The sequence below is a fragment of the Vitis vinifera genome, chromosome 10 (genome assembly GCF_030704535.1).
Source record: "Vitis vinifera cultivar Pinot Noir 40024 chromosome 10, ASM3070453v1".
Lineage (NCBI taxonomy): Eukaryota > Viridiplantae > Streptophyta > Magnoliopsida > Vitales > Vitaceae > Vitis > Vitis vinifera.
The window spans coordinates 10,669,932-10,686,479 of NC_081814.1; the positions used below are offsets into that span (position 1 = coordinate 10,669,932).

At 32.6% G+C, this 16,548-nt stretch overlaps 1 protein-coding gene across 1 annotated transcript; it reads left to right on the forward strand.

The window, feature by feature from the left end:
* The first annotated feature begins 1,593 nt into the window (after window positions 1-1,593).
* Window positions 1,594-4,102, forward strand: LOC100250392 (uncharacterized). Its single transcript, XM_002269977.4, has 4 exons — window positions 1,594-2,009; window positions 2,832-2,978; window positions 3,542-3,640; window positions 3,810-4,102. The coding sequence occupies exons 1-4, from the start codon at window positions 1,626-1,628 to the stop codon at window positions 3,900-3,902; spliced, it is 723 nt and encodes a 240-aa protein (XP_002270013.1). The 5' UTR covers window positions 1,594-1,625; the 3' UTR covers window positions 3,903-4,102.
* Window positions 4,103-16,548: the final 12,446 nt, after the last annotated feature.

Consider the following 16,548-nt stretch of genomic DNA (forward strand, 5'->3'; position numbering starts at 1 on the left):
CGATCTCAACACCAATGGAACCAAATGCCAAGATGTGTGAACACGAAGGCAAAGACTTGAAAGATGCAACAATGTATCGACAATTGGTGGGTAGTTTGCTTTACTTAACTTTAACTAGACCCGATATCTCTTATGCAGTTGGTGTGATGAGTTGATACATGCAAAATCCAAAGAAGCCTCATTTGGAAGCAGTTCGATGAATTTTGAGACATGTGAAGGGTACAATTGATTATGGTCTGTTGTACAAGAAAGGTGAAGATTGCAAGCTAGTTGGCTACTGTGATGCTGATTATGAAGGAGATCATGACACCCACAGATCAACTACCGGGTATGTGTTTATGCTTGGATCAGGAACAATTTCTTGGTGTAGCAAGAGACAATCGACAGTATCTTTGTCAACAACGGAGGCAGAGTACCGAGCAGCAGCAATGGCAGCTCAAGAAAGTACGTGGCTTATACGGCTGATGAATGATCTACATCAACTAGTGGACTATGCAGTTCCATTGTACTATGACAACCAGTCGGCAGTTCGTTTAGCGGAGAATCCAGTCTTTCATGCAAGAACAAAACATGTGGAAGTGCATTATCATTTTATCAAGGAAAAGGTCCTGGAAGAAGAGGTTGAGCTGAAGCAGATTAAATCAGAAGACCAAGTTGCAGACTTATTCACAAAGGGTTTGAGTGGTAGCAAGTTTGAAAGCTTTTGTCATCAGCTCGGTATGGTAAAGATTTTGGAAGTTGATGTTGAGGGAGAATGTTAAAGTTATCAACATCAGCATGTGACTGAGAGGATGTATTGAACAAGTCAAGTTTGTTTTTATGTCAAAAATATGCCTCTGTTTAGTTTTTCAATAAATTAGGAATTGTCCGAGTCTTAGGGAGGTCGTTGCAGCACGTTTAGAGTGATTGGTTATCTTTCTATTCCTATTTTTTAGTATTTCTATTTCTGTTGATGGTTTTGCCTATAAAAGGCTTGTATCAGGTGAAGTTTAAAAATATCACCATATCAATAAAAAAATTTTCTTTCCTCCTCTAGGTGTCTCTTTTATAAAGTGGTTTCAACAACACATACTATGTTTCTTTAAAAAACCTATGTCTAACATAATCCTTATTATGATCACTATCATGCAAATTCATGTCGTGGTATAAATAGTGTCTATCTTTGGATGGTTTTCCTTTATCTTCAAGTATCATGGAACCATGTCCGTCCTCATTTTAGTATTAAATGAAACAATTGGAATGTAATTTGTATCAACTATTGATATTTAATTAATAAAATTAAAATTTTACCTCCACATTAATATTGAGTATTCACTTTCAATACTGATACTAATTTTCAATATTTTTAGACTTGGATATTAATTTATAGGGCATGGACCACCTTTACCTGTGAGAAGCATGAATATGCCTAACCTAATCTTGGACAACATTTGTTCTAAAGCACTAATAGTAAAATAATACCTTACTTCTTCCCCTTGAAAGATAACCGGCTTTAATTTATTCTTCATGTTCATGCCGGGTCACTTAACTAATTGTTTAGTATAAAATCAGCTGGTACAAGCATCCTCATCCCAGCCAATGTTAGTGGTATAAATTCTATATCTTCAAAAGTATCAGACAACCCCATGGAGTTCTCAGTGCTTCGCACCCGCCCTTGCCCCATAGCCAATATAGCACTTCTCATTCATCAACCTGTGAATGCTGCAAGACTGACCAAAACCCATTTGGGCTTTCCCCCTTCGTCTCTTTCATTCCCCAAGGGTTCCGTGGGCCGCACAGTTCAACACATCCCTAGTCCTATAACTTGTACACTAGATGGGTTTTCATTCCCTACAAGGAAAAATGAAGGTGGGAACAACAATTCAAGAAGCATGGTAGGAGCATCCTTGGCTTTGGCTTGTGCTCTTGGCATCATTAGTTGCAGTGGTATGATGCACCATAAAGCTTTTGCAGCTAGTTCAACTGCTTCTTCAACGACAATGGAAATGGCTGCAAGGACTAACATTGAGGTTGTTCTTCTCTACACAATGCATCTTTTGCAATTTTGATTTTCTTTATTTGGGAATAATCTTTGGAGCGGATTTGGAGTGTCTAGGAGTTTAATTTCTGTCCAACCTTCAGGTTTGCTTTCACATTGTACCCTTTCTATTTCATGAAATTAAGGGTGACATGTCTCAGTATACAATTGCTTCCTCGATTTTCAAATTTGGCAACACAAAATGAGTAAATGAAATCAAATTGCCTCCCTTTCCGTTCATGATTTAAAAATGTTCCCTGTCATGGGTTTTAGTGTAAATATGAAGAAAGAAAATAGGCACTTTCCAACTAGAAATGCATCCTAGTTTTCCATGATATTGTGGAACACAAAACCTTGAAACAGAAATAGCATTACCCTACTGCAAGCTCAATTCTTCGAGTTTCTGGATCAATTTAACAAGTCTTTCCCTGTGCAATGTTAGCAATTGAGCTCAATTAAAGTGTAGGCCCTGCAACATATTTAGTCTACCTAAGAAATTCAGCATGAATTATGCGTGTGAAAAAAAAATTAAGGCTTGCAGAAAACTCAAGAGTAATTGAAGTTTCTAAATATGTTGCCATGTACTAATGGTATACATACATACAAGGGTGAAGATACCAAGCACAAATCTGAGTGTAAGATTGGGTCTGTAAACAATCTTCACTGCTGGGCTGGCTTAATTTGATAAGGCATGAGCTCAACCTACATGAATGAAACTTGAATAGAGTCTCTTAAGGGTCAAGTTCCAGCTCTGTTAGAGCACAGCCAAATCAATCTTGAAGACCGTCTTAATTGATGACATTTGTGTTTGCAGGTGAAAACCGCAATGGATCTATTAATGCCCTCTAGAGGAGCTGATGAAGCTGAAAAATACCTGAAGAAGAAAATTAAGGCACACAATGAGAATAACGAGGCTGGTTACTATGCAAGAGTGGCACTAGCAGAAGTTCTCATGCATAGAGTATTTGACTATCACTCTTAATACATATGTAACATATTATAGTTATGTATTATCATACTAATCCACTCACATCTGAAATTAGAAACAAGGTTAAATAGGTAAGTCTGTTGTGATGAAGGGGCATTATTCCTATCTGCAATGCTTGAGATTCATAAGCTCCATTTCTCTAACTTTGCCAAATATTAAATTACAGCTTGACTGTCAATACTGCCTTATTGACGTTATAATTTAGCCATGAAACCATCACTCCCTTGTCCAGGGGATATAATTTTCAATTTTCTTTCTTAAAATAAGAACATATCATTAGGAGGTGAGTTAGGTGGTGGAGGCTACAAAAATCATAGGGCACTATGTTTCCTTTTGGTTTTTTTTTTTTTTTTCCTTTTTTTTTTTTTTTTTGTTTTTTCTTTTTAGACTACAATGCATGTTCAGCAAAAACCTAACTTTCAGATTATCGTTTAATCCGGTTTTCAACCCAAAGCTTGTTGGTTGAACAGTTTGCATTGGGGCTTTCCTGAGTTGCATGTTAAACATTTGTTTTGAACAATATTGTTTACTTTCAGGGAAAGTACAAAGAAGCAGCGCAGCAATGTCAAATACTCGAGCAGAATCCAAACTATCACTATCTAGTGAAGAAAGATAAAAAGTTTCACCTTATGCAGGTTTGTTAATCGCAACCATGGGCAATGATCTCCATGTCTTTTATCATAATTTCTTTTGTTTTATTTTCAATAGGTTTGATGAATATGGAATGATCACATCCACATTCAGTTCAGTTCTATACATACTTAGAATTCTGATTATGAGTGTCCATGACTGATACTTGTACAGATGTTTATATATGGCATGTTGAATGAGGACAAGAAAGTAAAGCAGTATTGGAAGAACTTCAAGCAGGCCTACAAAACTGGACTTCCTCTGTGAAGAAATGGTCTATCCCATTATGTAACTTGAAGAAGCAAATCGCTTTTGAGTCTGAAAAATAAATGAAACTTTAATTTTATCATAGTTTATTGATTATATGATCAACCATGTTATGATCTTATCGAGGGTTTCATATTTTTTGTATGGAAAATAGTGGATATATGATTTTTCTGTTTCTATTCGAGCAATCATTTTTGGTGTTAAAATAGAATATTTTATGCACTTATTTTTAGCTATTCTTGCCCAACGTCCAATTTTTATTTTTTATTTTTAAATCCCTTCCAAGTACCCAAACTAATGTTACTAAAAATATCCCATCTTTTTTATTCTTTTTATTATTATTATTATTATTTTTTATTTTTACCTTTCATGTATTCTTGCCAAAGTCCAATTTTTTATTTATTTATTTATTTATTTATAAAAAAAATTCCCTTCTAAGCGCCCAAACTACTGTTACTAAAAGTATACCATCTTTTTTATTCTTTTATTTTTTATTTTTACTTTTTAGCTATTCTTGCCCAAAGTCCAATTTTTTTTTTTTTCAAAAAAATTCCCTTCTAAGTGCCCAAACTAATGTTACTAAAAAGTATCCCATCTCTCTCTCTCTCTCTCTCTCTCTTCCCATATGCACCAATCTTTTTTTTTCTTTTTTTAATCTATTATATTTTACAACCTCATTTATGTTCTTAAATTCTCTCTCTCTCTCTCTTCCCATATGCACCAATTTTTTTTTCTTTTTTTAATCTCTTCTATTTTACAACCTCATTTATGTTCTTAAATGCACCCATCTTTTGTTTTCAATCTTTTAAATTTTTATCTTTAATAGAAAAGTTTTTGAAATTATAAATTTTGTAGATAAACATTGTAATTATATTTTCTCAGTAAAAATGAATGGTAACTTTGAAAAAAATTAACAATGAATCATAATATATTAAAAACTTACATAAATTTTTTTCTACTTTAAAACCAATATGAAATTATAAGGAATAAATATAAAATAAATGGATAGTAATTGTTTTTTAATAAATAAGTAATCATATATTTCATGCATAATTAAAAGAACAACTTAGGCTTTTTTTGTTAATAGATAATGCTAAAAGTAATAAATAAATAAATATTAATATTTTAGTAAATTTATAATTGATATTTATTTCTTAAAAATAAATATTGATGTTTTAAGTTAAAAATAAATAATAATATTTTGATAAATGATACATACTAATAATATTTTATTCAAAATAATTAGAAAAAAATTTAATTTATTTTTCACATGCCCAACTAACCAAAGTTCTACATTATATGTATGCATTAACTCTTCAATTATCATTTTAATAATTTAAATCTAGTTGGTATAAATTCTCCTAATAGTTAATATAATTTTTTTCCCAAATTATTAGAATGATTAATAAATCAAAAGTATTAAGTCTCACATGATTTTAAGTCTATTTGCCTAATTAAAAAAAATAGAATAAATATTATTGTGTGTAGTGAGAAACTAATGCAATCATTTTAGAATAAATTAATGCCAATATTTCTTCTAATTTTTTAATCAAGAAAATAGACTGAATATTATGTAAGATTGAATGTGTTTGATGTTGAAAAATTAAACCACAAATAGGATCTCATGTAGACATTAAAGCATATAATAAAAATTGGGAATTAAGAAAAGCTAACTTTGATTGATCCCATGGAAAGTCATTCGTGTGCTCTTCTAATGTTCAAGGATACGATCAGTTCGTGATGGAGAGAAACCCCGGGTTCAATTGGCTCTTCCCTTTCTACACCCAAAATAGTCTGTGTGTGTGCTCTGAAGAGTTTGTGCAGTACGTGCTCTTCTTAGCCCCAAGAGAAAACAAAACAGAATAGGACAACAGTCTGACTTTTTTTTCCCTTATATATATATATATATATATATATATATATTACATATCACACATACACAGTTTGGACCAATTGACTTAAAGGGCCAATAAAGTGAATTAGGATGAGCCCATAAAAATCAAACAATAATGTGTCTAGTCCCATTATGGATCACAATGCAAAAATTAAATTAACACTAATTTATGGCATTATCAAATTGATTATGTAAGTCCACACATAAAAATTCCAACAATTCTCCCACTTGGACTACATAATCAAACATCACAACATATACATAATCATAAATCAATGTCCCATAAAATCTCATCAAAAACAAATAATCAGAAAGCAATCATATATGCTTCATTGCTTGATTCACAAGGAAATATATAATAATAACAATCCTTCCAACAATAGCATAATATTACAATACCAAAAGTGGCTCCCACTAACTTAATGCAACCTAGGCTTCCAACAACCCCATTTGAGATACATGTTCCTGAAACACAACTATGGGTAAGCCTTTTGTTAGTGGATTCGCCAACATACCTTTTGTGGACATGTGCTCAATATCAATAAGAGACTTTTCCACTTTCTCATTAACAAAATAGAACTTTACATCAATATGTTTGGAGTGAGAAATACTCATAGTGTTCTTAAAGAAAGCAATAGTCGCGGAATTATCACAAAATAATTTTAGTTGTCTAGAAATGGAGTCAACAACTCCCAAAGTTGAAATAAAATTTTGCATCCACATAGCATGACAACAAGGCTCATAACATGCCACGTACTCTGCCTCCATAGTTGAGGATGTTGTAAGCGTCTGCTTAACACTTTTCCAAGATACAACTCCTCTTGCCATTAGAAAAATATAGCCCGTAGTGGATTTCTTATCATCTATGTAGCCAGCAAAATCAGCATCACAAAACCCAACTACATCAAGTATGTTGGTGCGCCAATATGTCAACATTAAGTCCTTATTTCCTTGCAAATACCTAAGGACCTTCTTTAGCAGCTTTCCAATGTTGACTCCTAGGATTGCTCAAGTACCTACCCAACATGCCCACAACAAAAGCAATATCAGGGCGTGTACATACTTGAGCATACATAAGGTTGCCAACCAAATATGAATAAGGAATGGTTCTCATTTCATCTCTCTCATCATCATTTTGAGGACACTAAGCCTTTGTAAATTTATCACCCTTCATAATTCGCGCTCTAGTATAACTACAGTTCTGCATATTGAACTTCTTCAATATCTTCTCAATATAGGTTCTTTGAGACAATTTAAGCACCCCATTAGCCCTATCACGAAGAATCTTTATGCCTAAAACATAAGAAGCCTCACCAAGATCCTTCATGTCAAAATGGGTTGACAACATGTGCTTTGTCTCAATCAACAAGTCAGAATTAGTTGATGCGAGTAGTATATCATCAACATATAAAACAAGAAATATGTAACTACTCCTACTAACCCTTAAATATATGCATCTGTCAACTGTGTTATCTTTAAAACCATTTTGGGTGATAATTCTATCAAACTTCAGATACCACTGCCTCGAAGCTTGTTTAAGACCATAAATTGACTTATTGAGCTTGCAAACTAAGTCTTCCTTTCCAACTTTTGTAAAAACCAGTAGGTTGCTCCATATACACATCCTCATCCATATCACCATTCAAGAAGGTTGTCTTGACATCCATCTGATGTAGCTCCAAATCAAAATGAGCTACTATGGCCATAATCACTCTAAAAGAGTCCTTGGTCGACACAGATGAGAAGGTTTCTTTAAAATCAATGTCTTCTCTTTGACTATAACCTTTAACCACAAGTCTAGCTTTATATCTCTCTATTCGCCTACTAGAATCACATTTGGTCTTAAAGACCCACTTGCACCCAACTGGTTTACAACCATGTGGCAATTCGACCAAATCCCAAACATCATTCATATACATAGAATTCATTTCATCATTCATGGCTTCTTTCCAAGAAATGAATTGAGGACAATGAATTGATTCTTGATAAGTGACTGGATCAGAAGCATCATAACCATCATACTCATGCTCTTGCAAATAAATCATGTAGTCATCTGAAATAGCTGACCTACGAACCCTCTGTGATATTCTCAAAGGAATCCCATCAACAACAGTATCACCAACAAGAATGCCAGATTCCACTTGATCACCATGCTCTCCTTGATTAGTGGCTGGCTGTTGAACAATAGGAACATCCACATTTAGAAAATGAGATGTAGGAAAAAGAATTACAACATGCTTTTCTCCAAGAGGTATCTCACGAGGCACAAAATTGGGATCAATGTTAACTTTATCTTCAAAGTATATAACCCTATCTGACTCAATGATCCTGGTGGTATGAGATGGACAATAAAATCTGGAACCCCTTGATCCAATGCAATAACCAACGAAGAAACCACTGATGGTTTTAGGATCAAGTTTCTTTGATTGTGGGTTATATAGTCTAACCTTAGCCTTACATCCTCAAACATGGAAATGATGAAGACTCGGTTTCTTTCCTGACCATAGCTCATAAGGTGTCTTAGGCATAGACTTACTAGGCACTTGATTCAAAATATATGTCGCAGTCCTTAAAGCTTCACCCCACAGAAATTCTGGTAAGGAAGACTTAGACAACATGCACCTCACCATATCCAACAATGTGCGATTCCTCTTTTGAGCAACCCCATTATGTTGAGAAGTGCTTGATATTGTATATCTAGCATCAATACCGCATTCCAACAGAAACTTAGCGAATGGTCTAGGATTCTGTCCTGTCTCATCATATCTCCCATAATACTCACCATCTCTATCAAACTTCACAACTTTAATGAGTTTTCCCAATTGCGACTCCACCTTAGCCTTAAAGGCCTTAAACACATTTAGGGAGTCAAATTTCTCATGGATTAGTTCAACATAACCATATCTAGAGAAATCATCAATAAAAGTGATGAAATATTTATAACCTCATAAAACAGTTGGTTTCAAAGGACCACATATATCTGTGTGGATCAAGTCTAAAGTACTTCCACACCTATCAATCTTCTCCTTTCTGGTCTTAGCTGTTATCTTCCCCTTTAAGCAAACAACACAAGTCTCGAAGTCTGAGAAATCAAGATTAGAAAGCATACCATCTCTAACCAATCTCTCTAATCTTTGCCTAGAAATATGACCTAGGCGTTTGTGCCACAACATAGAAGAACTCAAATCCATTCTAGCATGCTTGCAAACAACAACAGAATTAACAGAAGATGAATCACACAAAGGACCATGATGCAAACTGAGACTATAAAGATTGCCAAACAAAACACCATTGCCAATTAAAACTGAGTTGCTAAAAATATCCACTTTTCCACCTCCAAAGTGGAAAGAATAACCTTGTCTATCCAAAACAGATACAAAAATCAAATTCCTCTAAGTGAGGGTATGTAAGCAACATCGTGTAACAACAAAAAGCTTTCAGTGGCCAATCTTAGCTTTATCATGCCAAAAAAAATCTACTTTCACTTTGTTTCCATCACCCATATACACAAATTCTTCATGCTTTCACAGCCTTCTTTTCTTTGTCATCTCCTATAAAGAATTAGTAACATGAATAGTGGCACCAATATCTAACCACCAAGAATTGACATGAACATCAACAATATTAGTCTTAATCATGTTTGCATTCAAGTAAGTTGTCATTTCTGCCTTATCAATCTTGGTATAATTGGCCTTCATATATTCCAAAAAGTCTTTAGCCTTTTCCATCTTTGGCACACATTCTTTGATAGATTTATCCATAGTGTATTTCATCACCATCAAACAACTCCTATTGGAGTGCTCTCATTTCTCATAAAATGATATTTCATCTGTAGAGCTCATATTAGTGGGCTTACTTGGCTCATCAACTCTCAAAGCCAAGTCTAGATAGTGTAAAGTCATATGCATGTTGAAAGACTCAAACCATTCCTCAAAATTATTTTCTATAAGAGGCTTGATGGTAGACAATTGCGGAGTAATACCAGGATTGCTAGTAGCTAGAAAATAGCAAAATTAAACAATATTCATGTTAGTACAAAATCATGTTATTTGTTAGTTTCCAGAATTACTCAATTTACCAATAGCTTGGAATTTTGAAAATTCTACAACGGTAAGGACAACTAATTAAATATTACAACCAAGATGCACTAATTTTATTACCAAAAGGGCAAAGAAAATTAGTATGGTTCATAATATATAATTAATTTCCTTCTCCAATCTAAGCATCCTACCAAGTATTATAATCATCGATATGACAATTACAATACCCGTATGGACCTTAGTAATCACAATAATAAAACAACCAAAAGTGAGAGATTAAATATCTTAACAAAGATAATTTGACACATATAGGATCACGATAGGCAACCACATATATGTTCACTATTGTCATGATAAATTCAAAATATCTCAATTTGCACAACTTGACACTCTTGGAATTGCGATAAGCAATCACTCAAGTGTTCTTTTATGTCACAATAAATTGAAATATTTAACAAAATAGCCTAGGACAACATTATTGGTATAAAACAAAAATTATACCCAAAAGAATAATAATAATAATAATAATAATTGTCCCAATAAAGCCAAACTTAATAAATGCATAATAATTTCAACATATTCATTATCATTCTAAGAATGGCAAGACAAAAAAAAAAAAAAAAAAATTGTGACGTCATGATGATGTCATCATCTTCTCCACAGGCTAAACAAACCTGGTTCGGGCTGAACAAATCTGGAAAAGAAGAAAAAAAATTCCGACCAAAAAATTATGCTATTTCCGATGCAAATAATCGGTTTTCCATCCTCAAAACATTAATCCATCAATATTGTCCAAAAATTACACAAATATGGGTAATAAAAAGGAGATCCAAAACAAACCCTAGTTTTCAAAATCCCATCAAATGATCTCCAAAAAAATAAAAATAATGATGGTTTTTGCTCCAAACAAGGTTTTCTACAAGTCTCCAACATCAATCGGGCTTCAAATTGGAGAATTAACACCAAACGAAAAAACCCCCAAAAAATGGCTTCCAAATCAAAAACGGGAAAACCTAAATTAATCCCAAAAAACATTGCAACTTAAATGTCATCCATGGTGGCTTTGATACCAATTGTTGAAAAATTAAACCACAAACAGGATTTCATGTAGACATTAAAGCATATAATAAAAATTGGGAATTAAGAAAAGCTAACCTTGATTGATCCCATAGAAAATCATTCCTGTGCTCTTCTGGTGTTCAAGGATACGATCAGTTCGTGATGGAGAGAAACCCCGGGTTCAATTGGCTCTTCCCTTTCTACACCCAAAATAGTCTATGTGTGTGCTCTGAAGAGTTCGTGCAGTATGTGCTCTTCTCAGCCCCAAGAGAAAACAAAACAGAATAGGACAACAACCTGCCTTTTTTTCCCCTTATATATATATAAATAAAAAATAATTCATATATATATATTACATATCACACATACACAGTTTGGACCACTTGACTTAATGGGTCGGTCAAGTGAATTAGGGTAGGGTGAGCCCATAGAAATCAAGCAATAATGTGTCCAACCCCATTATGGACCACAATGCAAAAATTAAATTAATACTGATTTATGACATTATCAAATTAATTATGTAAGTCCACACATAAAAATTCAAACATCTGATTCATTAACAATTCTAATGGTTAAAAATAATTTAGATGTCCAAAATTATACCTATTATTGCTAGAATTTGGACTAGGTCTAGAATGTCTAATTGAAGAGTACATTTATACATGTAATAAAAGTTGGTTATATAGACATTTAAAAAATTATTTTTTTATTTTTATAATTATTTTAAATAAAAAATTATTAATATTTGTCATTTATCAAAATATTATTGTTTATTTCAACAAATAAAATACTAGTATTTTTATAACATACTATTTATCATTTATTAAATTATTAATATTTATTTAATAATTTTTAATATAATATTATCATCTTTTAACAAAAAATATATAATTAGTATTTTTTTATCATGTACAAATTTTAGCATTACATTATTTATTAAAACAATTATACCCATTTATTCTATATTTATATTTATTCTTTATAATTTAATATTCTTTCTAAAGTAGATAAAAATTTATGTGAATTTTTAAAAATATTATGATTCATTGTTATAAAATTTTCAATGTTATTATTCGTTCTTAAATATAACTACAATGTTTGTAAAAAAGAAGTGATAATTTTAGAAATATTTTATAAAATATAAAAATAAATAAGTAAATAAAAAGATGAGTGCATCACATGAGGAGTTTGTAAAGTAATAAAGATTGAAAGAAAAAAAAAAAAAGAGCATTCCAAGGTAAGTAAGTCTGTGAAGAAGAAAAGATAAATGATAAAAAGTGAAGACAAAAAATGGCATATTTAGAAAGATGATTAAGTTTGAAAAATAAAAAGTATAAAAAATATATATAGAAAAAAAGAGGGGTATATTTAGCAAAATGAAATGGTTATAAAGTGGAAAAGATTAAAAAAAAATTACAATTAAAAGAATGTGGTATTAGTAAAATGTAAAGTAAATCATAAGGAGTTAGAGTTACTATTTTTTTAGCACTTTGGGGATTTGTTTTCAAAAAGAAACAAAAAAGGCTTTTGGGTTAGAATAGCTACTAGTAAGGGCATTAGATGTTAAATTTTTCTAATTGTATGCTTAAAAACATAATTTTCCTTTTTGATTTTCTCTAATTCAATTGTTTTTGGTGTTATTCAATGCTGGTAATATGCTTTACATTTTACTATTCATTTGGGTGGTGATTTTTTTTTTTTTTTGGATCTTACAATGTCAAAGATTTTCTTGGCTATCTTTACCATTATACAATTGCCAAAGAAATCAGCTATGACAAAAGGAAACGAGGTGGAGTAAGCAAGACGTGGAGATTCCTCCTTATAGCTAGCCTCCGAGTGTTTTGGTAATTTGCCACCTTCACAAATGTCTTTTCACTGACCTCCACAGAGGTGTGCTCTCTTTAAATTCCTATTATTGTAGGACTCAAGTATGGTCTAGTTTCCCATGTAATGATGAAAACTTTAGAATTGTTGGTTCTTCTACTTATACTTCTTAAACAAAGGTATAAGTTGGAACCAAGGGCAAATTAGTGCGTAATTTTAGAATATGTAGATGATATAAAAGGGTATAAGTGGTAGTGCCCAAATTAAAAATCCTCAAAAATTTTTATTAGTAGGGATGTCACCTTTGATAAGTTTGAAATATTGAGTTCTAGGATGGATTAATCTAATATAGAGAACAATCTTGGTTTGAGAGGTGAGGTGGTGTTTGAACCTAAAATTTAAAAAATAAATAAAATAAAATAAAATAAAAGGTGCAATATCTTAATGATAAAGAAAATGCACCACAAAATAAACAAAATAATTTAGTCAAAGATAGAATAGGAAGGCATATTAAATCACCTCAAAGATATGTTTTGCTAGGATAAAACCCTTATAAGCATGCCATGATGTAACAATAAATAGATTTCATTATTATTATGTTATGATTTTGGTTTTCATTTACTATCCTATTTATGCATTATATTTGTACATGACTTGAATGTATTAAGAGTTACACAAACGATCCAAGTAATAGGTTCCTTATAGGTTGATGAGTTATTTATAACTAGTTTATGTACTTAGGTAATTCATTTGAGACTATAGTGTACTATATCTTAATTGGAGGGATCACTTGTCTTGGTTATCAAAATGGATTTCCTATGGAAGTGTACTAGTATACGCATGGTTACACCTTAGGCAACACTTATAATGAGTCCTGACATTAGTCATCAGGTAATCATGATTTCACCAAGCTACAATGTTGTATGAGCTCTCAACCTTGAGAGACTACTAAGTTACTACTAGGGTCATTAGTGGCTCTGACCTATGAGTGAGATCTTAAGATTGTCATATATTCTTTATGGTTTAGGTTGTTGTTGATAAAGACATATGACAATAGGTATTCTCAAGATCAGTACCATGATATCTCTTGGGTTTGAGACAAAGTGTTTCTTTGGGTGATTCTAAGGACTTATAATAATGAAATATGTGGTCACAATAATTCCTTTAATGGAATTTGATGCATGCTCTTGGTGAGCTAGGGTGTAAGTTGATCACATAACAAGAGGATTTGAGACTCGATGATGGTACAAGTAATCTTGAACGAATGACGACTTGTACCTCATTAGATTATGGACACCAATTTATAGGAATCTTATATGCAATGGTTAGTAGGACATGGACCGTGCTTTATATCTCGATCTAATATCATAGGATACTAGAGTGTATTTAACTCTTTATAATATGATGTTGAGTCAACATGAGAATTGGATTTTGAAGAAGTTAGTATTTGATGGGAAAAAAATGGATCCCTCTGTTTCCCAAGCCCAGATTAGGCTGGGAACATGCAAAACTATCCTAGGTTTTTCTAAATCCTATGTACAATGAAAAAAAAAAATTGTATTTTTAAACTTTATATGGATTTAAAATATGCTAACGAAAACCATACTTGAGATTTAGATGTTTTTGAATCAATTCCACATGACAAAGATGAAGAACGAAGTCATAGGAAATCTATTAAACCCAAAGTCTTTCGTTTGATGACTCAAATGTTAGGTGGAAGCTATGGCTCTCTTTCTAGAGGTGGAAGATGACTCTCTAGAAAATGCTATAGAAACCATAACTCCTCAAGGGGTATTTATAGGATTCCCCATTGGGTTTAAGTGACTTGAGCCCACTAAGGGCTTGAGTCACCTAATCCACCCAAGTAGGTTCTAATTGATTAATTAGCCTAACAAGGTATACTAATCAATCAATTAGCCTAATCCGGAGACTTTGTTCACAAGAGTGAACTAGAACCAATTCAACCCTCATAACCTATGCCAACAAGGAATATGAGCTTAGAGCAGGCACCATTGGGACCCATAGAAGTATTGGCTCCCTCATAATCCAATTTTGAAGTTGATTCAACATTCCACTATAGAAAATCAACTGAGCTCCAATATTCTATGTAAATAATGACATACCATGTGCTTGGGCCCATGACTTGCCATCCATTGTGTTTAGTCTTCCCATGAATTGGCATGCATAGTCTAATAAGGTCGAAGCTATCAATTTTTCAAGACTACATGTGCTATCTTTAAGTTATAGATATTCCTATTGTATGTTCAATTGACATATCTTAGCTTTCAAAGAGCCTATGTCAAGTTCCACTTAAGGAATTACTATGGCCATAGTTTCCATAAACACTTCTCCTTAGATCACTTAAGGGGACACACTATCTCAATCTTAAGAGATATCATGATGCCTCAATTTAAAATACCTATTGCTACCAACTTTGATCAACAGTGACCCAATGCATAGGGAATATATGATCAACTTACGATCTCATCTATAGGTTAAAGTCACTACTAACTTCAACACAAACTCAATATTCTTTCAAGGTTAATAGACAACATTATGAAACAATTTGGTGAGGTCATGATTACTTGAAAGAGATTCACCTTAGGTCCTATCTAATGTGTAACTATACACACTAATGTGTGTAAACTCGTCATGGGAAACTCATCTTAATAACCAAGACTAATTATCCCTCCAATTAGGAGGTGGTGCACTACAACCTCTAATGGGTTGCCTAGAGCCATGAACTAGCTATGAACTAATAATTTATTTGCAAAAAACTCGTGACTTGGATCTCCATGCAACTCTTAATGCACCAAAGTTACATATAATGCAAAATATACATGCTAGAGTGCTTATAAGGTATAATGCATGAAAATATGATAGATAAAAGTGAACTGAAACTTTATTAAATAAATAATAAAAAATCATTAAATCATGACATGCTTTTAAAGGTTTTATCCTAACAATCTTCCTTAAAGCATCATGCCTCTAAAGTATACTAGGTATACACATATGACACCTATGATATCCCTATGAGCATCAAACACATCTAAAGTATTATAAGTGTAAGAGTGTTGAATCTATATTTGTTAATCTTTGAATCTAAGATTCTAAAGTATCAAACACCTATGTTATTCCATAGTACTTGAACATTGACTTGCCCACCTAATTAATCTTTGAGAGTTTCTCTATATTGCTAGTGTTTGATAATGCTTGAAATTGTAAAGGTTTTTTGGAACCTAAGAAACCAAGTGTAAAGAAATAGAGGAAAGTGTTGGTTGAGGAGACTCTTGGAATAGTGAAATACCTCAAGGCTTTATAGCGGAGTCAGAAGGTACAAAGCTAGAGATGGGTTGTCGAATCATTATACAATCACTTTGTTTGCGATCTCTATTTCCTTACTATATTTTTGACACTTTACTTTTTATTTGTATGTATACACTGTTTGTATTAAGAAGATCCTTGGAATAGTAGAAATCCTCTAGGCTTATGAAGGAGCTAGATGGCATGAAGGTTGATGAATAAATATAAGATCATTTTGTTTGCAATATCTCTTTTCTTACTCTTTTTTTCGACACTCTAGTTCTTACTTTTTTTTCGACACTCTAGTTTCTTTACTTGCATACATCAATTATTCATGTTGAGAAGACTATTGAAATAGTGGAATCCTCGAGTCTTGTGAAGGAGCTACAAGGCATGGACTGAGATTGTGTTTGCAACATCTCTTTCTTTACTTTATTTTCAGCTCTTTAAACTTTACTTACACACATTACTTGTGTTAAAATTTGGTAAAATGTTGCAAAATTATAGACTCACCCAATCATCCGCC

What these genes read in the sequence shown, in the direction of transcription:
- LOC100250392 (XM_002269977.4), top strand. Translation starts at nt 1,626, where the DNA reads ATGGAGTTCTCAGTGCTTCGCACCCGCCCTTGCCCCATAGCCAATATA. An exon ending in CAGAAGTTCTCATGCATAGA is followed by an intron (nt 2,979 to 3,541) that starts GTATTTGACTAT and finishes GTTTACTTTCAG; the next exon opens with GGAAAGTACAAAGAAGCAGC. An exon ending in AAAAGTTTCACCTTATGCAG is followed by an intron (nt 3,641 to 3,809) that starts GTTTGTTAATCG and finishes ATACTTGTACAG; the next exon opens with ATGTTTATATATGGCATGTT.